At 34.0% G+C, this 27659-nt stretch overlaps 4 protein-coding genes across 5 annotated transcripts; 1 reads left to right on the top strand and 3 right to left on the bottom strand.

Moving 5' to 3' along the window:
• Nucleotides 1–1178: 1178 nt before the first annotated feature.
• LOC129942480 (ADP-ribosylation factor 2-like) lies at nt 1179–2210 on the bottom strand. Its single transcript, XM_056051456.1, has one exon. It carries the CDS (start codon nt 1775–1777, stop codon nt 1235–1237), a length of 543 nt encoding a protein of 180 aa, XP_055907431.1. The 5' UTR covers nt 1778–2210; the 3' UTR covers nt 1179–1234.
• A 3198-nt stretch (nt 2211–5408) lies between these two features.
• LOC129939402 (centromere/kinetochore protein zw10) lies at nt 5409–9258 on the top strand. 2 transcript variants are annotated; one of them, XM_056047399.1, is made up of 5 exons: nt 5409–5691; nt 7100–8173; nt 8230–8566; nt 8629–8894; nt 8959–9258. In XM_056047399.1, exons 1-5 carry the CDS (start codon nt 5482–5484, stop codon nt 9169–9171), a joined length of 2100 nt encoding a protein of 699 aa, XP_055903374.1. In that variant the 5' UTR covers nt 5409–5481; the 3' UTR covers nt 9172–9258. The 2 variants fall into 2 exon arrangements, with proteins under 2 accessions (XP_055903374.1, XP_055903376.1); XM_056047401.1 differs by having other exon boundaries at nt 5409–5695; nt 7104–8173.
• Nucleotides 9233–16993, bottom strand: LOC129939404 (histone-lysine N-methyltransferase SMYD3). Its single transcript, XM_056047402.1, has 7 exons — nt 16501–16993; nt 16181–16422; nt 15986–16113; nt 10106–10282; nt 9754–10039; nt 9527–9689; nt 9233–9470 (listed from the first exon to the last, which is right to left on the bottom strand). The coding sequence occupies exons 1-7, from the start codon at nt 16620–16622 to the stop codon at nt 9260–9262; spliced, it is 1329 nt and encodes a 442-aa protein (XP_055903377.1). The 5' UTR covers nt 16623–16993; the 3' UTR covers nt 9233–9259.
• An 8659-nt stretch (nt 16994–25652) lies between these two features.
• Nucleotides 25653–26741, bottom strand: LOC129938621 (eukaryotic translation initiation factor 3 subunit G-1). The gene is made up of 2 exons (XM_056046287.1): nt 26602–26741; nt 25653–26529 (listed from the first exon to the last, which is right to left on the bottom strand). The coding sequence occupies exon 2, from the start codon at nt 26527–26529 to the stop codon at nt 25729–25731; it is 801 nt and encodes a 266-aa protein (XP_055902262.1). The 5' UTR covers nt 26602–26741; the 3' UTR covers nt 25653–25728.
• Between the last annotated feature and the right edge of the window lie 918 nt (nt 26742–27659).

Raw genomic sequence — 27659 nt, 5'->3', positions numbered from 1 at the left:
AACGATCATAATTTGAGCTACCTCCTCGGGCGAATAGTGCAATTCTCTGGCCGACAAGAGACATGCCTTCAGGAGACCAAAAACACGTTCGATTATTGACCTTAAAAAACAATGCTTTTCATTGAATTTAGATTCAAAAGAACCTTTAACTGTAGTTCTATATGGTATGATAATCCAAGGCTCCAAGGGATATCGGGAATTTCCTATGAAAAGATTTGAGTACCTTAAGTTAAATATTTTCTTTCAAAACTTTTATGTTACTAATCTAAGATTCATGAAGTCGTTTCTCCATAACTGCTCTAAAGAACATTATGCACAAACCTTTTCACACTCAGCTTCATTATGTTGGAATTACCTCTTATTCTTCTGCGTTAAAATTTGCTCGTACCGTTCTTCATTTCCTTGCAAAATAAAGCAAATTCCAGCGGTGTACATTTTTTTAATAATTATTCTTGTCCCAGAATTTGATGTTTTTTTTTGTTTTTAAAACTATCAAACAAAAACAAGTTGGTATAACCGGCATCCGATTTTACCTTCATAAGTAGTACGATTTGAAATCCAATTCTACTGGAAATGAGTTTCGAATAGAATCAAAAGTGGATTCGAGTTACATAGTAGGGCCTAGTTCTCTTATCGTAGAAGCAAATCATAAAACTTGATACGAGCAAGAATAATTTAATTCACTAATACTCCAAGGGAATGTCCTCCTTTGGCAATGGTATATCAAAGAGATAAACTTATAGATTCTAATCCAGCTCTAATAAGGGCACAATAGGTAGGTCACTGTGCATTTACCCTTAACTGAATTTATTCATTAGATTGTACACTTTTTAATAATACAAAGAAACAATAATCAAAAGAAAAATCAGTTCTTAAGTAAAAATGGCTAATTTAACAAGAAAATTCTCGTTTTTTGAAACAATAAAAGTACGTACATAAAATAATTTAAATGTTAATAGTTCGAAAAAAGTGGATCATGAAATTTTCTTTTTTTAGAAATGTCTTCGTCACCAAATAAATTCCAGGAAATTATAAACAATGGTTCGAGTATTTATTCAGTTTTTTATTACTAATTTAAACGTTTATTTTATATATTATTTTATCTACAAATTTAAGTTAATTACTATATATATATAAACAAATTTATTACAATTACTTAAACATAAAAAATGTGTTTTTTTTTTTATTAATTAATAAATGATTATTATTGTTAATATGGATTGTGTATCGAACACTAATTTTGTTTGGTTAACATTCTATGCAAGTTGTCAAGTCCTTCATAGAGTCCACTTCCAGTTTGGGCACAAGTTCCTTGCACATACCATTCATGCTTTCGATCGTGCATTTTCATTTTGTCAGCCAACTGTGATGGAGTCAGTGCGTTTGGTAGATCTTGTTTATTTGCTAGAAGCAATATTTTTGCATCTCTCAACTCGTCACTCTCTAAAACTGCCGACAACTCAGATTCAGCTTTGTCAATTCTCTCTCTATCCGAAGAATCCACAACGTAAATAATAGCTTTCGAGTTTTGAAAATAGTGATACCACAGCTGACGGATTGTTGTCTGCCCACCGACATCCCACACCGTAAATCGAAAGTTCTTATATTCAACTGTCTCTACATTGAAGCCAATTGTTGGAATCGTTGTCACAACGTCGCCAATTTTGAGTTTATAGAGAATTGTCGTCTTGCCTGCTGCATCCAGTCCAATCATAAGAATTCTCATATTTTCTTTGGGAAAGAAACGCGTGAGTAGGTATGATATCGATAGACCCATTTTCTTATAGGATAACTAATTTAAAATTATTTAACAAATGTAAATAACAATAATTATGAGACGTTGAAAGTTTGTTTTGTCTTTATGGAGATTTACTTTGATATGAGCCTCAGGGAGTTCCATGTCACTATTTAAATGCAAACAACTTAATCAATGACGTGTTCTTCTGAGTGTGCGTTTTGTTAGTCAACATATTTATTGAAATTATGAAGATTCATTTTAGGAAACGTGGAGATAAAACGGTTGGAACAATCGTTTTAAATTTTAAACAGTTTGAAGAGCCATGTTGGTTGAATTTAAAAGAATATTTTTGTTTTGTTTAAAAAAAAAGAAGAGAACTTTGTGTAATTTAATTTTTGTATGTTAAGCCCTTGGGTAATAAAAATTTAAGCTTATAGGCTCTACTGAGATGTAAATATATGGTTTTCTTATAAGTGAGAGTATTTTAAATGGATGTTTATTTTTCGTAGTAGGGAGGAAGGCATTCGAATAACAATGGGCAACGATATCTTTCTATGAAATTTTTCATGATCAATTGCAACTTTTTCGGGTGTATGTCCTCGATAACTTGACTAATCTTTAAGGTCTTGAATTGATTATGGAGCATTTGCATAGACCATTTCGATTGGTCAGAAAGTGAAATTCTTAAGATTTTAAATCAACTAGATCTCGATGGCTAATTGTGATTGTACCTATTTGAGAAATAACACGTAAAGGAAACATCTTTCAAAATTGCAACTGTTTCATTGCTTGCGTAAGCACGTAACTTGTTGTTGAATTTGAAGTTTGCAATGTTGAAGCGCATATCGTTTGGTTTTGAGTAGAAGCATAGTTTTTTAATTATTTATTATTATATTATAATAAGAATATAATTCATTTTATTTAACTTGAACATAGTAATGGCGTTGTTTTTACTTGTTAAATGGCTAATAATATCAGCTACTTTAAAAACTCCGTAAATAGGGGGCTTTTCAAAAAGAAACATCCTATTGAAAGATCCTATATAATGTCGATAATTATAGAAATTTAGTTAAAAGGCAAAGAATATCAATGATGACATTAATAAAAACGTAAAATCATAATTTTATAAAGGAGTGGGGTGTGGTGTAGAAAATATATATTTTAATAGAAACGTAAAATCATAATTTTATGAAGGAGTGGGGTGTGGTGTAGAAAATATAAGGGAGCTCTTTTGTATTATAACACTCACATAAAGTAGTTTTCCCAGACATATTGGCAATGATCAGCATTTAAAACTCGCGACGTTAAGCTCTTAAGTAGGCTTTACATAGATTCTCGAAATTCAATCGAAACGACACACGGCGCCGGCGCCGGTTTCAAAACAAAAAAATTAGTATGTTATAACTTATTTAATGCATTTTAATAATATAGTAAATATTTTAGGAAAGAAGTTCATATTTTGAGGAAAATAAGTAGTCACTAAAATAATTGACATTATATTGGATGCACCGTGCGGATATTTTCCTGAGCTAAGTGCATAGGTACATGATTGGAAGATTCTCCAATATTTTATCTGTACAGTCAATCTTTGACCAATTTTCTATTAAAATATTGGACGACTTCTTGTAATCTTTTGTATTCGTTTAAAGCCCTTATTTTTATATTTTCAAATAATTGGACAATTGCCCACTAATTGGACATTGGATGATGTTCTTTCCAAACAGTTTTTGAACAGGAAACAACAAAAAAAGTTTACATGATTTTGAAAGAATTTAAAAACTACGAAAATCGAAAGAAATAAGTAACAGTTTGGAATTAGGCAGGTTCAGACAACATTAGGAACTTCATTTGCAGTCAACTGCATTCTCTGAACGTACATTTTGACCAAGGCAACTAGTTAGTTTTTCAACTGTCACAATCTTCAAACTTGGAACTTTATACTTCACTAACCTCTACCTTCAGTTCATTGTACAAAACTATCAAAAACATTATTTGTTGCAAAAGATAAATAATTCATGGAGTAATTAAGTTCAGCTTTCAGTTGAATTTGAAAACATCATCAATTGTCATTGTGACATAAGTTCGCTTGACTTGATAGCATATAGTTAGGGAGATTTTTCTTGACTAACTTTCCAAAAAAGTTGCCTTAATTGGAAGGCAATTTTTTGCCAGCTGGCCATTCAGATACTAGAAACTTGCCTTACCTTCAGGTCCCTTATGTCGCCTGAACCTGCCCATTGTCTAATATTTGGATAAAATCACCCAACTGCATAAACGGATCATATTCACTTGAATAAAAATTGTCACATAATTAAATGATATTGGAAGACTTTTGACAGTTCGGCCAATATTAAAAGATCTTCCAACCGTGTATACTTAGCTTCACATGAGATATGCTTTCATCTTAAATTACATCCATAAATATTCTCTAATGGCGCATTTAATTTTAACTATTCGATAGCTGCGCTGTAGGTAGGCGACTGAAGCGACACCTGAGCTAGTCATCAATGAATTTATTCTATTATAGCTGAATCGTCTGTATTTCTAAAAATACTTTTTTATTTCCAAATTCATTTTGGTTTCTCAACGTGATTTGAAAAAAAAAAATAATTTAGAAATAGAGATTTGTTATATTTAATATTGTGAATAATATTGTAAAAAACGTGACAAATATTGGTTGAATAATGCACTGATTTTCAATCGTGTTTAAATCACACTTTATAAATGCAATTTATTGACACAACTTTTTTTTACAAAAGTCTCGATTTTTGCTTAAAGAGAAAATTATTTTTTCGGTTACAAGTAATTCGCTCTTAGTGCGTTATTACACTCAGACTTTGTGTATGTGTGTTATTACACTCAGACTTTCTGTATGCTGCGTGTTTCGCATATTTAACACCCATCCCATAAATCTCGCATTATTACACTAGGATGTTTTTCTGTTGCGTGTTTTTGACACTTCTCTTTCATTTGTTGTTCTCATTTGATCCTATGAAGAAATGTTGTTAGATGTGTACGACCTTTGTGGGGATGCATTAAAAATGTCCAAGCAAAAGAAAAAATAGAAATTGGATTAAAATCTAAAGAAAAAATAGATCTGACTTCGGATCTTTCACTTTCTTGAAAAAAGAACTAAAATTGAATGCATAGTTTTAAATTTATATAAGGTTCAACGAGTGCACGGGTAGTTGGGAATGCAAAGCTTAAACTACCAAGCTAGAATTTCTCAATCATTCCTTCATTTAAATTAATTCGATTATAAGGTCATTCATCCACTCAAAATTGTCCGATGGCATATTTCTTGTTTACTCGGAAACACAAGAAACAATAATAAAGCAACGCCAAGATACAAACGAAGAAATGCAAGAAAAGGAAAAAACCATCCAAGACAATACTGAACCCACAACTCTGCGGGTTGAGACTTTTTAAAGTATTTCTTTTTCACCTACTTTCTCTTTCGCACTTATTTGCGTATTTCTAAAAACGCCTGAGTGTAATAACACACTTTGGAGCAAGGAATCATTGTGTAATAGGCCATAAGCATTCGATAAATTGCAATTTCATTTTCTACGAACACATCCCCAATCAGTTTCAGTTGTTCAACCAAATTCAATTTAAGTTGAAACAACATCAAAACGATCTGTCAAAATTTGTATTCGTTGAAAAAAAAAGAAATATTTAACAAACTTTGTGGCGTATAGCGTACTACAGTCAAGATTTGAATAAATATTGTTTTATTAAAAATGTCCGTCAGCGTTTCGCAGGATATTATAAAAATTCTAAACGACAGTGATAATGTCGACACAAAAAGACAAATATCAAAAATCACTGCCGAAATAAAAAGATATCAAGAGAAGATTAAATCCTACATCGAAACAAATCACGTAGAATTTTTGGTAAATTTATCTAGCAATGAATTATACTTGGAAGAGGGTGAATCCTTAATCAAGGAGGTGAGTATTTATTACATTCGCAACCATAATACTTAATTTAGTAGTACCAATGAAATTCCATTACACACTTTAAGCTCAGTCCTTCCATCAACTAGGTAGATTTTTGAGTTTAAATTGCGCTAACAAATGGAATCATTTTGACCATTTCTATCTATAAGAGTCCCCGCTGATGTCGAATCCATCATATTGAAGTCGCTTTGACTGCTTCCTTCTTGGGCGGATCTGAACTGTGTAGTAAGAAAGGGTTCCAGGGGATAGCCAGCGTCATGTGCAAATTTAGATTTTCAAAGAATTTTTTAGTTAATTTGTCTGTATACCTAGTAGCCATGTATTTCTATCTTCACTCTCAAAATTCCTTTGAAAAATCCCCCCAATCAATCGTTCATCAACCTTCATTCCAATTTGGTTTAACTTCTGTGCTGTATCAATAATTGGATCAGCATATTCTCCAATATTTGCACAATTATCCAATTGCGTCGTTGTTAATTTTCTAAGTAAACCACAACGCCTTGCTAAACCAGAATCGTCATATGTAGAATTAAGTTTTTCCCACATTTCTTTAGCAGTAGTACATCCTTGAATATGTCTATAAAGATTCGATGATATATGTACATAAAACTAATCTTGATGTAGCTTTCTCTATAATATCTTTATTGGTTTCAGTACCTAAAACTGATTTCCAATACCCTTGAAGTTTTAACGCATGTTCCACAGAAAATTTCCATCTACGTAAATGTTCTATTCCTGTTAATTTTTCAAAATCTGCAAACTTTTCCATTTTCTATTCTGTGCCCATAACCTGATAAAAAGCACGTCCTTTGTGTTTAAGATATTCAAAGATAATAATCTAGAATCTTTATTTTTCGTTAGAAATTAAAATATAAATAATTCAAGTTACATAGCAAACTATTATAAACAAACAAAACAAGTATTTTTCAATTTCAACAATAAGTTCATTAAATTCTGATCTTGACAGCATGTCCAATGGGGAATCAAAAATAGTTTTGAATTGAAAGCTTCGAAAACTCGATGCTGATGCTAAAGCGTAACCCTTCCAATGGCCCTATCCGCTGTTAGCATTTTTATTAAGGAGACTGAAGACCTTTCAGTTCCAGGTATGTGCGTCACAAACCATCACTCGTGGTATGATTTGACATCGCCAAACATGCTCCTAAGTGTTAAGAATTTCTCCGACAATGCCAGAAGTTTTTACCCTTTTTGTTCTGGCTAGAATTTACAAAGCATTAAACGTTCTTGAGTGTCTGGGATAGGATTGAAAAGAAAGTCCTAAAAATGACATAAGATAGTTTTATATTTTTTGGTATTAATCCTTGAAAAAAAGAAACTTTCTAAAATAAAGTTTTAGTAATGAATCTTTGCGATTATTCAATTGAAAAACTTTTCACAGGTAGATTATTTACTCCAAAACATTGAAAGTGATACTCAAAATGCCATCCACCAAGCCAACGAAGATCTCCAGCAATATATCGACGAGCTTCGAGAAATATCAATTGGTTTAAGGGTTTCGTGTAAAATCCTTCGCATTGATGACTTATTCCAGAGCCTAGAAGAAGCCAAGAGCAATAAAGAATACCTAATAGTCATGGACATTGTGGGTAAGCTGAAGAATCTTATTGATGATCCATCGGATAAGATCTTCAATCGTCTGGAATGCTATCACATTATCAAAGTAAAATTCCGCCTCGAATCTGACATGCTTCTGCAAAATATGAAAAAATGTTTCGATCGTTTGGTTCAGTTTTCTGAAAAGAACTTTCAAAACACAAAATCGGTCACCTTGAAGATATCAAAAGATGAAAATCAACTCCAAGACACTGTACTCGCTTTATTCAATGCTCGATATAATCCAAAGAAAATGTGTGAGTTTCTATTGGACAACTGCTTCGAACCGATAGTCATGAAACCTGTGTCCATGGAATATAAAGATGATGCCAGTCCTGATTTTTTCCAACTTTCGCTCTCATATAGTTTAAAGGATTTAGGTGCAACCTTAAGGCCGAATTATAAAGTTGTCTTCAAGAACATCGAAATGCTTGTTCTTTGTTTGGGCCATATGAATATTCAATTATCCGATCAGCTATACGTTTTCACAATTTTCGGCGATCAGATGAAGGAGAGACTATTGTCACTGATTGTTAACGAATGTCTGTTACATGCAGTTCCCGAAACAATGGACGAGATGCATGAGTCAACGTTAGTAGAAGATGTAATGAATTTTCACAAATTTCTGGTTGATTACCAGCTAATCAATGAAGACAGTGATCTGGCCTTAGTCGATTTCACAGAGAAGGTGGATATATTGTTCCGAAATCGTTTCTGTGGAACAATTATGGACACTGCAGTGGATATTATGCGGAAAGACCTGCACGAAATGACACTGATAGCTGAACAAAACAGTACCGAAGATGTTGCTAACAATCCATTTCTGTTTCCGCGCTGCATGGTCTCAAAGAGTATTTTGGTAAAATGGAGATTTCGAACTTTACAAATCAATTTTGTAATAATTGTTTTTAATAGGAACTTGTACATTTGATGGAAAAAATTATACGTCATGCCGGATCTGTGGAAGGAGTTCAGAGCGAACAGTTAATTTCCGTGATTCCGACTCTTATTCATCGTTATGTTGCGGAAGTGCCAACACATCATGAAAAATACTTGCAAAATATTCCACAGCAGTCTGCGCTTTTCTACAATAACACTATGTTCTTAAGTCATTGGGTTACGAAGAACTCAGACAAGGGTATCGCTTCGTTTGCAACTTTAGTGAAATCCCTTCAAGGACTTGCACAGGAACACTTCAACAGTCAGATAAGAAACCAGCGAAGCTTACTTATGGGTATACTCGCTGAATTAGGTAAGAAAGTTTAACCGAGGTTCATCTGTTTTTTAAACAAAATTACTTTGCACAATTTACAGATCTATCTGATGCCATAACTGCGCTAGGAATCGGCCCACAAAAACTTATTGGTCAATGCTTACGACAGTTAGATTTACTCAAGAACGTATGGCAGAATATATTGCCTGATGAAGTATATAATAAAACCATATGTGGCCTGATAAACGATTTTTGTTTAGAAGTTATTCGAAAGATTATGGTCATGGAAGATATTTCAGCGAAAGTCGGGGACCAGTTAGCTGAATTGATTGGATTTATTCTCGAAAGAGCACCTACATTGTTTAAGGTTTGATCTATAGATAACATACCACTAACAATTATGGTTTATATGATTTTTTTTCTTTCTATAGGACAAGCATCAAATTATTCATGTCAAAGCATGGATGAAATTGGAACAGTTGAAAATGATTCTTGGAGCTTCATTAGTCCAAATAACGGAGCAATGGTGTGAAGGTCATGGCATTCTGACGACAAATTATAAAGCTGAAGAAGTCAAACATCTTATAAGAGCGCTATTCCAAAACACAGACCGTCGAGCGAATGCCTTAGCATCGATTGTTTAAATTCAACAACTCAAAAGAAAAACTTATTTAGCTTTAACATTATAATATTAAAATTAAAATATATCACATTTTGTTTTAAAATCTCTATCTACTTGGAAAGCTCGTAAGTTATTTGCACCATCAATGAAGATAATGTGTCCTTGTACAAGCTATGATCTCGGCCATGTGTAACTTCTATAATTTTAAAGGCTTCCTTTAGATTGTGTTGCGCTTCCTTGAAAAAACCTTCGTACAATTGAAGTTTGGCCACTTTGACATACAATAGTCCCAACAATGGATTCCACGGACCATAATATTTTCTACAACATAAATATTCAATTTTATTTTGAAAGAAAAACAAAAACAAGGTTCTTACCTAAATCCTGGTAAAAGTTGAGTTGCAAATTCTAATGCATCGCTCCATTTGTTCATTGAAAAAGCACTTTCTACAGCGGCATCAAGTGTTTTCACATGCCACAGACTCAGCGGGTGTAGTACTCCTTTTTGCCTCGGTAAGCACATCTTACAAATATCAAGGTCTACAAAGTATTAACATATTTGTTTGTTTTTGTTTATATTTAAGGATCCACGTTTTAAATTTACATGTTGTATCTTTCATATCAGCCAAATGATGCTTCGTCATTGCTAAGACCTCGTTGTATGTATTCCTATGTTTTGGGCTGATTCCAGTTCCGCACTTAGAACAATTATTTAGTGACATGTCAACCATTTCACTGCAGTTTTTATTTCGACATACACCACCGTTCATTTCAATTGATTCCTGGGGATCAATGCACTTGGAACAAATGCACAAAAAGTAATAATTATCTTTCAGTTCTTGTCGTCTCTGTTCGGGAGTGTTGAGAAGATCAATATAACTGATGAAGATCTAAATTTAAAAATATTAAAATCTTCATAGAAAGACTTACTTGTTTCTTTATTTTATTTTACAAACCTTTGACCAATCGAGGTATTCCATGTCTTCAGTTACGTGAATGTGTAATTCTGTCCCTTCAAATGTTGCCACAGCATTTGGCTTACAACTATGATCTGTCACAGAAACTCCTAAATAAATTCCTGTTGCAATGGCATTCATTTCGGGATCAAGTATGTTGAAGCCATTCGTTACCAACTACAAAAACAAAGAAAAAAACTTGCTTTAACAAAGCTCGGCCAGTAGGAATTATAATTGTGTAAACAAATTTCGTTTTTATTTTGGCTAAAAATAGAAACACACTTTGTGTTGACAAAATAGAATGCGTGTGGCTTAACATTTGCTTTTAATTGTGATCTGCAATCTCACCCTAAAAAATGCCTTTGTTTGAAAATAATGCGTTTGGCGTCAACAAATTTTAGCAATTGCATGATCGAGGGAATGCACGAAGCCAAAAGGTGGAATGGCATTTAGCCAAAACATTTGCCATCGCTGTGCTAATGAGGAGAGTGCTTTTAATGTAATATAAAAATAAACAAATGATTCAACATGAACATGGGCGCGCAACTTACAAGAAACAGAAGGTAAGGCTTACCCCTGAATGATAAGTATTATTATTGTTATTAGTATAAATTCTTTATTTTTTCAATTTAATTTTGTATAAAGTTTATTAAAGAATACGGTCATGGCTATTCTGCCGTGTGCGGGAGTTTACATTACAAAATAAACTAATACAAAATAATAAAAAGGAGGAAATATAATTCAAATTACTAGATTTAAACAGAAATTTACAAAAAAGATTTTTAATGTAGTTAAGTTAAATTTAATTATAATAATTTCGGATGAGAAGCGAGTTTTTTTTTTACAATTTTAATTATTTGAAAAATAAATAAAAAAGTCAATTTTTGTGGTGATTTGAAACACAAAAAGTAATAATGTAGAGCATACGTGTTATTTTAGAAACTATTACGGTACATTTGAGCATTTTTACAAAATTTGTACAATTTTTACCAACCCCGAGCACCATTTGATAGTTCGTGAAGATTATTGATAGACAAAAAACTTTCTTTTAAATACAATCGCCGAATTTCTTGCAAAATTGGGCACACAGCTCTAAAATGATAACCATCTTCTAGTTCTCTTCTGTTACAAAAAATCATATCACTCATGCAGATTTCTTTCAGTTATTGAAAACGCGATGTCATGAGATAGGGCTAGCTGGTTCCATTCCCTGAAAGGTGATGCATTTGTTTGCAATAGTCTAACCAATATCAATTTATGAAGATTGGTATCACTTCTTCTCATCACTCTCGTATTATAGTCTGAAGTAACCTTAAGGTTTCTTATATAGATTGGAGGTAATCCTGTTTCGACATGAATCGCTGAGGTCGGTTGAAAACCTTGAATTTGACGAATGGTCAACATTGGGATTTGCAAAAAAAAGTCGGTTTAATTTATGTATATGTAAACAGAACTCCTAGATACTTTGATTCACAAACACATTCAATCCGTTCGCTAACAATTCTCCATGCTTCTTCAGAAGCTCTTCTACATTGTCGGCTTTCAAATATCATTGCTTTGGTTTTTGAACGATAATTTTCAGATCCCATGTTTGACTATACGACTGTAATTTACTAGTTTGAAGTTGCAGTGAAAAAGGATTGTCGGCTAGTAACATCAAAACGTCAGCATAGAGCAAAACTCCCCTGTAGTTCTCACGATGATTGGGATCTCCTTTCTTAAATATTGTGAAAATGGAGCTTTAGTAAAATTTGAAGGAACACAAGCATTCTCAAAGAGGCGGTTGAAGAAATCCAGAATGTAGGTCTTTAAGCTATTGTTCGAATTTTTGAAAAACTCTACTGGTATTCCATCGCTTCCAGGTGCTTTGTTGATTTTAATTTTGGTGAGAGTTATTTTCAATTCACTAATATTGAGCAGTCCAGGTCGGAAACACACGTGTTCTGTAACGCAAAGCTGAAAGTATGAAGATTCTCTTCAGCCGACAACAGAGTTTTAAAATGAGCTCCTATTGTCTGAGCTTCGAGAGTTATATTGATACTTTGCCGACACCCACTAACTTCACGAACGTTTTGCCAAAATTCCTTTGAATTTTTACTAAGCTGTAGCTAATGTGCAAGGTTTTTGTTGTAGCTTATTTTCTTTGTAGCGCAAAACTGTTTTAAATCTTTGTTGGCTCTTAGGTACATATTTGTGTATATATTGTGTCTGTTGACTGTTGTAGAAGATGATTAAAGTTGTGATTTAGAAGAGCTTTGAACCGGTCAGCTTTGTTCTGCAATCATTTCAGTTTCCGGAAATTGTCTGAAAAACTTTGTTGTTCTCATTCTTCGAAGTCTGTTTCAACAACAATTGGCAAGTGATATAATAAGTAGGTTCATATTTTCGTTCTCTAATAATTGGAAACATTTTTAGACGCTATTCAAGTAAATATTGAAATTAATGGAAAAGGGATTTGAAATCACTTATCTCTTTTTGAAACCAACAAAATAAAAAGTACACACATGTTTCTAACTTTCTCTTAACTTATAAAATAAAGAGTATGACATATGATAATAAAATGAATATTTACCATTTTGGAGTAACTTTGGGAGTTAACTCTCCATCTATATAGAGTGCATCACAAAAGTCATGTGGTTCCCATTCGCTTCAATAAACTCTTGTACTTTTATTGGAACCGATTTTAATAAGGAACCATTCCTCCATTAAAATTCTCTTCAATTCGGTCTTTGAACGAAGGGTATGTTTTCTTACTTATTGCTCAAGAATATTCCAGAGATGTTCAATGGGATTAAGGTCCAGGGATTGAGGTGGTGTTTGAGGTTGAGCTTAAGACAACATGAATCCAACATAAACTACCTTTGTTTGGTATCGTTATCCTGGTAATAACTAAATGTTATACGAAGTCCCAATTCTTACAGCGCCTTGGTGCAAATGGTTCTTCGTTATGTTTGGATACCCCACTGAGTCATTGTCTCTTCAATGAAAAACAAATAGCCAAAACCACCAACCGACATACACCCCCAGAACATAACCCCACCTCCTCCATCTTTGATTGTCGGGACTAGGTTCTTCTTTTAAAAATTTTAAATTCATATTGTAATACGCCCATCACCTTCAAAAATATTAAATTTACTCTCGTCTGCATGTATTACATTCCGCCAATAGGTTAAATCGAAATTGGTTTGCGTTTGACCTAGTTTTTTAATTGTTTTCGTTTTTCTGTTCTAAACATTGCGCATTACATCGTATAACTCAAAAATGCCGGATTTCTTGTCAGCTAGTCTTTTTATAAAAACATTTTTAATGTGGAATTTAACTTGTCCTTTTGCCTACCTAGAAGTGATACATGTAGACTCTGGAAAAAACTAGACAAAACATCGAATAAGCTAAAAGACTGCGTACAGCAAATTGCCTGCGAAAAAGCTCGATCTGATTCAAACTCCTATTTTGATTTGCAACAAACAATGTCCTTGTCCACTTAACAACACTAAAGGCATTTTACATGAGGCAGAAGTGGTTTTATGATATGGGAACGCATGTCATTTCTCAAGGTGTTAAAGTGTCTTATGTGATCACATGGACCGAAGACATAGCAGATGGAGAAAGTCCCGAGGTGAGATGATGATCGCATTCTTCACATTTATTTGACAGTGCATTTAAAAAAAAACAAGAAGACCATCATAACTTGGGCAGGATGGTCTTCAAATGACACATATCTGGACAGCGTTCAGGATTTCCCGAAAAAAATACTAGACTGCTGAACAATAAAGACAATGATAAGAAGTGCCACCAAAAAACTATTTTAATAAACATGGACAATAATTCGATCAATCTTCAAAACAAACTTAAAATCAGGAACACAACTAAAAACATTTTAAATGGAAAAATAAGCTTTCGTGGCAACGTTTTACGGATAAGAATATACTAATTTGGGTTCTATTCTAATAAAGAATGCTTTAATGCAGAATCTCCATTTTCAGAAGTATTGATATAAAAGCCAAAAACATGATTTTTTTCTTAGAGAGCAAAAAACAAGCAACTTAAAATTGAAAACATTAAAAATTTATGGAAGCAAATACAGCTGATTCCCCATGAGCAGCTCTGGTTTCAAAATAGAGTAACTTCATGTTCTCCCTAGAAAAATATAATGGAAACTAAAAGAAATAAAAGATAAAAAGTGTCGCTCAACTCCTTCGTTATTCTTTACAACTAAAAGAATTTTATATATTTGTTTGCAAAAAAAGGTTGAGTACACTTTTTTTGGAGAATTTGCTTTAAACAAAATACCACTGAACTATTTAAATTAATTTTAATAAAGTCTGTTTTGTGCTTTAATTATTAATATGAAAAAGTTTTAGTTCTTAACCAACTTCAATTGACTTTAAAACCTTTTACCTCGAAACTTTACAATTATTTGCAGGCCATCAGCAGTTCTTTGGGTTCGAAATAGATTCAAACAAATATTTTCAAAAATATTCTTGGAACTCTTGAATGAGGGCCTAATAACAATCAACAACGAAAAGAATATTATCTTCTACGCTGGTTTAAGTTCAATCTTTAGCGAAAAGAATTTTGTATAATATTTTGTCTAAAGTAAGCTTAACTCTATAAAAATAAAGTATCTACAGAAAGTCTAAAAATAATCCCAAACTTTGATTTTTTTAAGCTTAGCCTGTACCTACATAATTTTTGAAACACAACAATTAAAAAAATATCCTAAAGGGTTAAACTATTCGCGTTGCAATGTTGTCTGGTATTGTAAGTACAGGACTTATTCACAACAACACTTCAGTTGGAATAATATATACTTATATTTTAAATGCGAAAGTAACTCTGTCTGTCTGTTACTCAATCACGCCTAAACTACTGAACCAATTTGTATGAAATTTTGTAAGGAGATATTTTGATACCCGAAAAACGACAAAGGCTACTTTTTACACCGGGAAAATGACGCATTCCCATGGGAAAATGCAGGTGGGCTGATCGCTTTTACGCCTAAACTAGGAAACAGATTTAAATAAAATTTGGTAAGGAGACTTAAGAAAAGACATGAGTTACTTTTGACCTCGGGAAAACAAGGCATTCCCATGGAAAAAATTACTTTTCGGGGAATCTGATCGCTTTCACTCCCAAACTACTAGAGATTTGAATAATATTTGGATAAAATTGGTATTACGGGAAAACAACGCACTCCCAATTCTTATGTAATAAGTTGTCGAAAATGTTAAACTTATCATTCAAGTATATTAAATGCGGGCTTCGCGCGCTACGTGTCTTTAATCTAATCTAACGCGTAGTTCTAGCAGAGCTCGAGCTGCGAAAATAGCTAGAAGCCAAGAGTTCGAAGAACTGACCCAAACTCGTTTGGCTTAAGATGCTGAGAGCAATAGGGCTCAAAGAGCTTCTCAGACTGAAGTTCATAGTGGAACCCGTAGATCTTTAGATGCTGAGCGTCACGCAACTCAAAGAACCACTGAAACTGAAGATGAAAGACGGGCACGAAGAATTTTAGACGCTGAGCGAGCACAATTCAAACATACGTACAAAAAATACAGGTCAGGTTTTCATATACTACTATCCAAAAAAAAACTATCTAATGCGGACGAAGTCGCGGGTAAGAGCAAGTATTTAAATAAAAACTTAAACACATTTGTTTATATATTTGTACGTAAGGAATTCCGGTATTTAATTACCTACCTAAGATCACCAAAGAGTAAAATATAATTGATAGAAGGTTTTACAGAGAAGAGTTCTTCTTCACAAAATAAAGCACACCACTGCCATTTTACGACGAATAAATTTATGCTGGTTATTAAATAAATACTTAAGAATCTATTTATCAAAGCTAAGGGGTAGTCACAAAATGTGTTTACTCACTCGTCCGTATATTCCCATTAGTTCTGAAAAATTTGGCACACTTTTATCCTCCATTAGTTCACACAGTACCGAGTGCAGTGCCTCTAAATGTTCCACTCTCTTCGGATCATTTTTCAATTCAGCATAATCTAATTAATGACACAAATTAAAACAACTAATTAGCGACATTAAGAAAATTCAATTTCTCAAACTTACGTGACATGAGGTCCTTAAATCTACGAAAAGATGTTTCCGTATAGTAGCTCTTAATCAAATCACCTCCCGATGCGAGTTTGGTGATAATTTTAAAAATAATTCGAGCTGCATCTGGCACAACACGAGGGCATATTTTCTTTAAGGAACTACACTCGTGCTTGTGCATCATCCAGGATTGCATTTGACACGCTCGATTGCAGTAGAACACATATTGGCAGTTGGAGCACTTGAGGAGTTTACCGCTTATGAAAGAAACAAAAAACAACTTGTTAAAATCAACAAGTCTTACCATAAATGTTTATAAAGTTTAACTAACTTACCTTGCTAAACAATTGTCACACCGTTCCTTACGATATTTTGAATGTAGAACATAGACAAAGGGCTTCTCTGTTAGGATGCGATCACCTCGCTTGATAAGTTTCTTCTTTGATTTCGATTGCATATTTGTGCAATGTGCAGGTGAGAACTTTGTTTATCCGTCCCGTCTCCGTTTTCGATAACTAGCAAGCAAAAACTGATTCCGCTTGCCACTACTTATGCCACAGAAGAAGTCTGATCGGTGGTGTTCTTGTGAATTTATTTATATTTTAGGGGCAAGTCCCTCTTTTCGGTGTGATGACGTTCGCCGAGTTTAATTTTAGGTTTATTTGTGTTGTTGAATCAACAAATTTATAGAAACTCTCGGCGTCAATCATAAAAACAAGAATTAAGAAATAGCGATGTTATTATTTTTAGAAACGCATTCGAATGAAAGTGTTGTTTTTGATACGTAGATGATTGAGGTGGTTGTGCCCAGAGAGTCGAGGTAAACATTAAACAATTTCCTCTGCTGCTGCTGCTGCCGCTGACAGACAGGTGATAAAAAACTGAAATGGATTTGAAATAAATTGAAACAGTTTGGCTTGCAAGAAAAGTTGATATTCATTTTTACTATTTCTCGAGAGTAGTTTAGAATAGCTTTTTTATTGTGCTGTAAAATGCTTTGAGTGAACTGGAAACTGGTCACCAAAATTAAGATGTTTTAAATTAAACACACATTAGTTAATAAAAATAAATTCTTGATGATCTTACAAAGTAAAAATCCTTATCTTCTAGATACAGTACAAATCATTCTAGCACACTTTCGGCCAAATCTTTTATATAATACTAAAATCAATTTAAAACTCGTTTAAATAAATAAGGTGGCGCAACTCTCAAAAATACCTGTGTGCAAGTAATGGGCAGGTTTAAGCAACATAAGGGACTTCATTTGCAGTCCACTTCATTGGGCTAGTCAATCCGGAACTGTCATATTAATGACAAATACAAATATATAAAATAAGAAACATTTGTGTTTTCAGAACTTTAAATAGTTTTTTTTTCTTTTAAATTCAATAAAAACCAAATAGAAGATATAATATAATTGATTTATATTTGTATTTGAATACGGAAAGATTCATTTAATTTTGAGTTCTTGTGTCCTTGCCGAGCAGCTGATTGTGAAACGTCAAAACCAGTTTGCACTACCTTGTAGCCGAAATTAATACACTACGTCGGAGGGGAAATTTCAACTAGTTCTGTAGTTAGATTTTGCCAATCAGAATTTCTTGACTGCGTAGCTACTGGTCGCATTCACAAAGCTAGTAGCTACATAGTCAAAATTCAACCAGCTTTGCGAATGCAGAACTACACTACAAAGCTAGTCAATCTGGAACTGTCATATTATTGACAAATGCAAATATATGCAATAAGAAACATTTTTGATTTGATAACTTTAAGTTATCTTTTGTGTTTTTAAATTTAATAAAATCAAATTTAAGACACAATTTGAATGATTTATGTTTGTATTTAAATACTGAGCGATTTATTTCATTTTGAATCCGTGTGTTCTACCGAGTAGCTGATTGTGAAACGTCAAAATCATTCTGCTATGACTCCGCCTGTCATCGAGCGCGTTAGTGATTAGGCGTGTACCATCAACTGAGCGCTCCGAGCGCTCAACTATTTTTTAAGTGAAACAAAAAATCTCAGTTGAGCATTGAGATTTTTTGCGGAGATTTCTCAGACAAAAAATTCATGGATTCATTTCCCAATTTGCTTGCTCACCCAAAACAGCTGTTCAGTTGTCATTTGTCTGGTGTGGCGCGTAATTTAAAAAAATTTTAAGAAAAGAAATAAAATTAAAACATTTTTATAAATTAATTAACATAGAAGATCAGCAAATTTTTGAGGTCGACGGTGTGCAATATCTTTTGATCCATACAGCCGAAAATAAAGATGTATTGAGAACTGGTTTTGTTATCCATTTCGATAGTTTTTTTTCCAAAAGTAACAAAGAATTATCAATTGAAAAAAATAATAAATTCAAATCAAAAACTACAATTGACAACTTGTGTTTTTGACAGCTTATGTTTGTACGGAGATTCTTGTCCCACAAAACGGTTCTGCCTCACTGAGCGCTCAGTTGATGGTACACGCCTATTCTGTGGGGCCAATCTTTTTTCGCACTCGTACTGTGGCGAGAGTCCTAAAAGATCTTACAACACATAAATCCACTGGTCCGGATGGTATCACCGCTATTGTTCTGAAGAGGTGTTCTTCAACGCGGGCAAAACCACTGCGTAAGCTTTTTCATCTGTCCTACTCCTCTGGTCTCGTTCCGAGCGGATGGAAAACTGCATTTGTCCAGCTTATTCCCAAAAAAGGCGAATCTTCCTCACCGTATGATTACCGACCGTTTGTACTTACGTCCCTTCTTTCCAAGGTCATGGAAATGCTGATTAATTATTAGCTCAAGAAATATCTCGAAGATCGAAAGATTCTTAATGACCGGCACGGTTTTCGCAGCAATAGGTCCACTGGTGATCTCATGGTTCACCTCACCGAACAGTGGAGCGAATCTTTACATCGTTTTGGAGAAAGTAAGATTATTGCCCTTGATGTTTCAAAAGCATTTGATAGGGTTTGGCATCAGGCTCTCTTATCGAAATTGCGTGCTTTCGGTTTTCATGAACCCCTGCTTCATTGGATTAGTAATTACCTTTCGGATCGTTCAATACAAGCAGTATTGGATGAATTCAAGTCTGCAAAACACATAATAAATGCTGGTGTGCCCCGGGGCTCTGTACTATCTCCAACACACTTTCTCATTTTTATTAATGATCTCCTGTCTGCAACTTCTAATCCAAGACATTGTTTCGCTGACGATAGTATTCTCAGCTTTTCATATTCGTTTTTAGAATCACATCCCTCTTCTTCGGATGTGGAACTGCAACGAGAAAATATGATAAGCTCATTAAATTCCGACCTAAACAGCATTCTTGAATGGGGATTAAAAAACCGCGTCGAATTTAATGCTTCGAAAACGCAATGCTATCTTGTATCGTTAAAGCGAGATTCACCCCCCTTGCCATTATCCATGGAAGGCACTCTCATCGAGGAGACTGAACATCTCGATATTCTCGGTATGTGTATCACCAACCAACTTTTGTAGAATGATCATATACGCGATGTCGCCAAAAATGCCGCAGGATGTTTGGGTTTTCTAAGACGATGCAAGAAATTTGTCTCCCCTTATCCGGTTTTTATCTACAAAACTTATTTATGTCCAAAGCTTGAGTATAACTCACATATCTTCGCTGGTGCACCTGCAACCTACTTAAGCCTCTTGGATAGCATTCAACGGAGAGCATTTAAATAAATCGGTGATAACACCATCATAGGTTTCGTCAAGTTTCTTTTCTCACGCTTTTTTACCGTTATTTTAACGGTTTATGCCCAAGAGAAATAGGCAGTTGAATTTCTCCCCTTAAACAGTTCAACCGTAATACTCGCGCTTCTATAACAAAAAAAATATATATATAAATCGGCACAATTCCAGACTCAACATGAATTGCATAGGTTGGAATCGAATTAGATAACCGAAATAATCTTTTGAAAAAGATGCTTTGTATCAACTCAAATTCTTCAAAATAGGTTTGACCAAAAACTTGAATACCGTAAGACAAGCAAGTGTTATTTATTGCTTGGAAAACTTTTAATTTAAATTCATGTACTATTTCAATAGGTTGGTTGTTAAGGACCCACCTTTCCTCTCTCAACATTCTACAACTCCGTGCCTAAAAATACCATCATCTTTGTTTTCTCTGAGTTTATTTTAAGGCCCCAGATATTGTATTACGTTTGGACCCTATTGATTTGTAGCTGGAGAGAAGATGGGTTATTCGTTAGCATAACCAAGTCATTCGCGTAAAGAAGAACTTTAATACGAATACCAGAAAAACAAACTCCACAGGGTATTTGAAATATCATCAATGTAAAGGGCATACAAAATTTGGCTGAGGATATATAATTGGGGAACACCTGCAGTCGTTTAACTAATTTGAAATTTCGGCCCCACCCCAAACTGTAGCATATACAAATTTTTCTTAGATATTTAGAAAGCATACATTTTCTTTTTCCTTTTGATAAATTTGTTAGCAATACTCGATAAAGCAAAAATATGGTCAACGGTTGAAAACCCCTCACGAAAACCAGCTTAAAACATACTTAAGCGATTGTTTGATTCTACCCAACTGAAAATTCTTTTGTATAGGGTTCTAGCAAATACTTCTCTGTAATTCTCAGGTAAACTAGCATCACCTTTTTTAAATATTGAAAATATAACAGCTTTATTAAATTCCGAGGGAACGCAAGCGGAATCCTACAAGTTGTTATAAGATATTGCTTGTATTCCAAAGATGAGTTTTTAAGAAACTCAACGGGAATAGCATCAATTACTGGGGACTATTACAGAATCAAGCAAATCATCAGCTGTGCCTGAGCAAGCATAGTAAATAATGGTTGAAAAGATACCTACCTTGCCACTTCCACCAAACCTGGTATTTTTGAGAATACATTTTCAGTAAAGATTTATCCAAGAATCATTAAAAATCGTTCCAGCGGCTTTTGAATTCTGAATTTTGAAACAAAACCTATTTTGTTTTATAATCTGTGTGTCACAAATAAGTTAACTGAGTCTGAGATCTTTTGCATTTTATTTATTTTAATTTGATGTAGCACAATTCACCCTCAAGACATTTTTATTATAATTTAGACCATTTAGAGTATAAACTGCGTCTTCAGCTTGTCTTCTTGTTTTGAAATGCATGTAGGCAGATCCGTTGAATTCGTTGGTATAATGATCCTTGTTTAGGTACATTTGGGTAATACCACGACATTTTTGGGCAAGCAACTTTAAATCTTCTTCATTTGACGAAAGAGGGATATTTGTTATGCGAACAGATTTTGAATTATCTCGCACAGCAAGTTTTTTATTTTTAGACGAACATCTTTGAGACATTGCTGCTAATGAAAGGTCTTTTTTTATTTTCTAAGTTCTGCTATTCAACAATTTTGTTTTTTTTTTTCATTTAATTATTTAATTGCTAATTTTGAATTGTTCTTTCCGAAATCAATAAGAGAATAAATGTGTATATTTTTACATTTAAGTTCTTAATTGCTTTAAAATTTATTTAAAGTAGTCATTTGAAGTCTATATTCAAAACTGTTTCGATTTTGTAAGAGAGAATTATGTTCAAAAAGATCTCTACCTATTATTATGGTATTTGTGTGTGTAGTTCGGTTAAGAACCAATATACAGCCATAACAAACCTGTGCTAGGCAAATAGGGTTTTATAGGATACCAAAAACTGATTACTTACTACGGGAAGGGTGGCTTGTCGCCTCCTTTTTACGGAATGCGTTGTTTTCCAAAGAAAATGATTAATAATAATAATAATAAAAGCTTTATTTATTGAACCTTAAACAAATTTTTACAATTCAACACAATGATAATCATCATTCCTTCTTAAGACCCTGGAAAGATTGATTGATATCCATTTAAGGGCACGTATCGATACAAGACTTCTGTCTTCGTCTCAACATGCCTACTGTAAAGGAAAATCTCAAAGAAAACGTGATATCAACATCTGATATCCGTATTTTCTCTGACAGCCAGGCCGCTATCAAATCTCTGGACTCTGTCTCTACAAACTCTATGACAGTCCATAACTGTCGATCATCTCTAATGGAGATGGCGCAACAGTTTAATATTCACCTTTGCTGGGTGCCGGGCCATAGAGACATTCCAGGTAACTGTAAGGCAGATGAACTCGCCAGGAACGGTACAGTACAGCCCATCCTACCACGTTTGGCAAGTACTGGCATACCAATCGCTACTTGTAAACTGGCGCTAATGCAAGACGCTGCGAGGAGGGCAGGCACCAGGTGGAACAACATCTCCACGTGTCAAGCCACAAAAAACATCTGGCCAACACTGGATATAAAACGTTCAAGATGCTTGCTCTCTCTAAGCAGATCGCATATAAGCTCGATAATAGGTGTCATAACCGAACACTGTCTAATAGGAAAGCACGCCATTCATATGCGTATTCTCAAATGACTTTTGCAGAAGCTGTATGGACGAGGAAGAGGAAGGTTCTTCATCTTCTCTGCACATGCCCTGCTCTAGCTCGAAAACGCAAGAATTACCTAGGAGAATTCTTCTTAAACGATCTAAATCATATCGGTATAATCAGCCTCTCACGTTTCGTAAAGGACTCAAGCTGGTTCCATTGAGCTTATGAGGAAGCCTCAAGATTCATGTGGTATCACAATGGGCCATTAAACTGGCCTAAGTGTGTCCGTTTCCATCTTGGACAGCCACTATAACCTAACCTAACCTAACTAAATGATAAATAAAATTATGGCCTTGGTTTTGAAACCGTCTTAATATTAATAATTCAAGTAAGCTTTTTTGTGTGTACAATATGTACTTTTGGGTTCAAACCTTTTTGTAATTTATAAAATCTTTTCTGTAATTTAGAGATTTAATGCAATATTGGGCTAGAAGTTTAAATTTTCTTCCATTTAAGATACTTATAGAGTCTGATTCGCTTATTATTGACTTTTTAAAGTATACAAATCTTATTTCTTTTAGAATAGGGCACACTGATAAAAAGTTGTAAGAGTTTTCTTGTTCTTGCAAATTACCAAGAGAGCAAAAAGTTGATTGGTCATTAAAATAAGGTTTCTAATTTAAGTCAAGAAGCTCTCCTCTAATGCGACAAATGATAGAAATTTCAAATAAGCTAATTTTGTCTGTAAAATAATTGAGCTCATTCAGATTATAATTGAGCTTTGGATATAGAGATCTACGTGAGGAGCCTTTTGCTTCCTCAATCAGATCTAGTCTTATTTTGTCATCTAGCTTTTCGAGAATACAATTGATCTTTTCTCTTATACTCCCATCTTCCATCTACCAAGGATGCACCGCTCAATATGTTATGTTATGGTTATTATAATCATAAGAAAGTATTTTGGCTACATAATCAAAGTACATTTTCAAGGTGAAAATAAAATAGGTGTTGATTTTGGTAATCTAAATAGTTTTTTTAAGAAGAGCCGTTGCAGTTTTTCAACCTCATCATACTGCTGATATCCCCATACCTGACATCCATATGTCATTATGATTCTCAGAGCCGCATCAAGCACTCTAAATTTGACACCATATGCAACATTGTGTTCCTAAACAAGTTTTGCCAAGTTGAGTTTATAGCAGATAACGATTTCTTCAGTTTACTTTAAAAGTGTTTCTTAGGGTTGAGTTGGGGTGTGAGAATCATTCCCAAGTAGGTAAATTCATTCACAACTTCAATGTTTTGAAGTGGTTTAGAAACCACCTTTCTTTTCTACTGTGTTGCTCTACCTGTTCTAAATATCATAACTTTCGATTTTGATATATTTATCTAGCCTATTTATCATGAGCTGAAGATTTTCTGGGGAGTCTGCAAACAAAATGACATCATCAGCATAAAGGAGGCATTTTATAACAAGTCCTGTAATTTTAATACCGTTTGGCAAAGCGTCAACAATGTCGTTGATAAAAAGAGCAAACAACAGGGGGGATGAAAGACAACCTTGACGTATTCCACTCTTGGTTTCAAACCATTCTGATATTTGTTCACCGTCCCATTCAGCTGATGTAGTGTTCTCGTAAAGTTTTCTTAGGACCTTATAAATCTTAGAGGATATCCACAGTGGATTTAATTTATAAAACAATGCTCCTCGATCAATGCTATCGAAAGCAGCTTTGATATCAATAAATATTGAATACAGCTTTTTCCCATTTTCTGCGTAATAATCAACGATATTTTGGATGGAGAAAATTTGATCCGTTGTTGAATAACCTGCTCTGAAAACTGCTTGAAATGTGTTCAACAATTTGTTTTCATTAACCCAAAACTCAAGCCTTTTCAGTATAACTACTGTAAATATCTTTGAAATCACATTTAGGAAAGATATGCCACTATAATTTTCCACATTACTTATGTCCTCTTTTTTGTGTATTGGAAATACAATTGACATTCTAAAAGTTTCAGGTACTTCAGCCGTGTTCAATATATTTGAATAGGTCCTTGCTAAATTTTCTAAAAAATCGTTTGGGGCGTTTTTGAAAAATTCATAAGGAACTCTATCCTGGGGCTTTGCTTTTCTTAGCTTTATATAAAGCACTGTTAATTTTTTTCTAAGGTGATATCCCCATCTAAGGATTCAACGATTATGAAATTTTAAGCGAATTGTATTGGTTTTTCAATCTCTATTCGTTAAGTAGATTTTTAAAATGATTTGCCAAATTTTTACTAGTTTTGAATTTTTTCCCATTAAGTTCCTTCACTACTTTCCAAAATTCAGAAGAATCCTTGGCATTATTTAAATTATTCGCTATTCCTAAATAGTATTCATTTCCCTTTATTTGGCAGAGTTTTTTATATTCTTTATTTGCCTGAACATAAGCCTCACGGAAAAAACTTCCGTTTCTCATTCTTGCTAGTTTTAACAGTTTGAAGAATTACGCTCAGGCTCTTTCAAAATTTTGGTCACACCACTTTTGTTTGCCTTTAGCTACGTCTGTCCTTTCTGCAAAGGCGATCAAATTTTTTATAGCTTGGATAAAAGAATCAATCTGGTTCCTCGTGGTTGCTTGACTTAAATCATTTTGTACAGTAAACTGACTAAGTTAGGTTTCATACCTTGTTTTTTCCCTATCGTTCCAAAATAGTCTTGGCAGAAGAGTAATGCTTTTTTGGGGCAGAGATTTCATTTATGGAAAATGATTTAAGCACATCCAATTATTAACAAAAAAAGATGATATTAAACAATAGGCCAGAGATTAAAATTAATTCTTTCAGAAGTTTTATAAATTTAAATATTAATGTCACACGTTTTTAGACGATCAACTTTAAACCTATCTGAAAAGAACCCTAATATAATACATTCAAGCTTCTAAACTGGACTTTTGAAAGAAGTAGTTTTGACCACTTTAGAATATATACAAAATTGTAGTAGGATTGTAGGGACAATACAATAAAGACCAAAAACAACCAACAGCATTGTTTTTAGGAATGTTTTTTCTAGTGAGATGCATCAAGGTCAAATAAGAAAGCCAGTCAGCTATCTTCAATTTAAAATTTATTTATATCTCGTGTTGCAATTACAATCCACACAAAATAAAAAAGAATATAATAAATTTAATTAGTCTGTGGCTTTGACCATTCGACATTTAAGATCAAATGATCATAACCATGACCATTGAGGATTTCAATAGCAGCGGCCGCATCCTTCTTCTGTTTAAAGTGTACGTAGGCGAAACCCTTGCAGAGGCCGGTGTTTTTATCTCTGGCAAGGTACATTTTACTTTGCGGGCCAATTTTCTTCACCAATTCCTCCAGATCAGCTTCGGTCATAGACTCAGAAAGGTTTGAGATACGAATTGCAGCAGTATCATCGCGTCCACGCATGCCAGGGCCGCCCTTTTGGCTGTCCTTCATAAATGGTGGCACATATTTACCAGATTTTGGTGCATCTGAGGTTGTTGGTGTTGCCTTATTTTCCATCAATTGAGTGTCCATAGCAGTTCCCTTGTAGGGACAATTGACAGACCAATGCTCACCGTTGCAGATACGACATTTGGCAATGTTCTTTGATGGATCAAGCAGATTATCATTTGTCTTTTCTTCTTCTTTTGAGTTGAGGAATTGCATGAAGATTTCTTCAGATACCATAGTTGTTTGCGAGTTTGGACCTGGTTTGTCATCCTTGGAGTCACCGAATTTTGACCAAGTTCTTCGCTTGGCTACAGTTTTGGGAACAACTTGCTTACTAATTTTGTACGTACGTACCACTTTGATTTTTTTGTCATCCTTATTGTATTTGTATTCGGTGACGTATTTCAAGCCATTCTCAGTGTTCTCGGTGGAAGGTGGCAGACCACCGAAATCCAATTCGACTTCATCAGCCCACGAAGATTTGATCGTCTCTACTCCCGGCATCTATTTTATAATGAAAAAAGTATAACAAAGTAATAATGATATTTTAAATTATTGATTTATGATGTTATTTACAATTTATTGGTCTTATTATCGTAAAGAAATTGAAAAATTATTCGCCACGCGTTTGGCAGAATGAAAGAAGCTTTGCAAAAGATTTTATTTTTCAATTTTCACCTCATAAATGTCAAACCAACAGTTGAGGTTTACAAATGGCCGCAACCAAGAGTGTGTTAATAGAGTAAAGGAAATATGGAAGGGAGCAATGGTAAACAGAACTGAAGAAATTGTTCTGTTCATGCATTGTCATACTCAAACGAGCCTAGTGTATTAGAAATTGCATTTTTTTTAAATTTATTTTGAATTGAAGTGGGAGTAAGGCAGGAGGTTAGTAGTTTCAATATTTAATAATTAAGCGGATGTAAAATTGACATTTTTATACTGGCCCTTTTGATGGCACTTCAACTGCACCTTAAAACAACATCGTGATAACTGACATATACTTGGGGTCTACATTGAACATTTCCGATGACAGGACTATCGGCCTGCCTTCAGATAATCCAATAGAGACCAACAATCCAACATCCAGTCCATGATCAGTGATCGTAGTTTGGATTTTTCGAGCGGATCAAAATCCTGTCATCAAATTTGACGTTTGAGTTGTATATAGTGGTAAGGATCCATTTTCTACAGTATATTTGAAATTAAAATTTCATTTCGTTTAAAATTCATTAATTCAATTATATTTACTAGACACAGGACAGCTTCAAAGCTGTCGACCGACATCCTACGAAAATTCTTATAGTCTGCACCGTCCTACCAAAGTATGTAAGTCCTTGAGTAGGTGCGCCTCCAAATTATGAAGTTCCCTTACTTCGAGCAATGGATTTACCCAAAACCTGTGTTTATCCTCTTGAATAGTTAGCTGTTGTAGTTCCGCCAGCTTCTTAACCTGCATTAATTTTTTCAAAGGGCTAATTTTTGTTTACTCAAAGGTATTTTTTTATATAATTTGTTTGAAATTTAATTTTGTAAAAAAACAATAACTACCGAAACTAAAGATAAATCAACAAAAAAATAAAGAACAGATTAACCGTTTTTAATGTAATATGTGACATTTAAGTTGCTCATTT

The sequence above is a fragment of the Eupeodes corollae genome, chromosome 1 (genome assembly GCF_945859685.1).
Source record: "Eupeodes corollae chromosome 1, idEupCoro1.1, whole genome shotgun sequence".
Taxonomy (NCBI): domain Eukaryota; kingdom Metazoa; phylum Arthropoda; class Insecta; order Diptera; family Syrphidae; genus Eupeodes; species Eupeodes corollae.
This window is presented reverse-complemented; position numbering and strand designations above follow the sequence as displayed.

Excerpts from the sequence above, each read along its gene's own strand:
- LOC129942480 (XM_056051456.1), bottom strand. The coding sequence starts at position 1,777 with ATGGGTCTATCGATATCATACCTACTCACGCGTTTCTTTCCCAAAGAA.
- LOC129939402 (XM_056047399.1), top strand. The coding sequence starts at position 5,482 with ATGTCCGTCAGCGTTTCGCAGGATATTATAAAAATTCTAAACGACAGT. Across the intron at positions 8,174-8,229 it reads TGGTCTCAAAGAGTATTTTG|GAACTTGTACATTTGATGGA; the intron begins GTAAAATGGAGA and ends TGTTTTTAATAG. Across the intron at positions 8,895-8,958 it reads GAGCACCTACATTGTTTAAG|GACAAGCATCAAATTATTCA; the intron begins GTTTGATCTATA and ends TTCTTTCTATAG.
- LOC129939404 (XM_056047402.1), bottom strand. The coding sequence starts at position 16,622 with ATGCAATCGAAATCAAAGAAGAAACTTATCAAGCGAGGTGATCGCATC. Across the intron at positions 16,423-16,500 it reads TGTGACAATTGTTTAGCAAG|CGGTAAACTCCTCAAGTGCT; the intron begins GTAAGTTAGTTA and ends TTCTTTCATAAG. Across the intron at positions 16,114-16,180 it reads ATTTAAGGACCTCATGTCAC|ATTATGCTGAATTGAAAAAT; the intron begins GTAAGTTTGAGA and ends GTCATTAATTAG.
- LOC129938621 (XM_056046287.1), bottom strand. The coding sequence starts at position 26,529 with ATGCCGGGAGTAGAGACGATCAAATCTTCGTGGGCTGATGAAGTCGAA.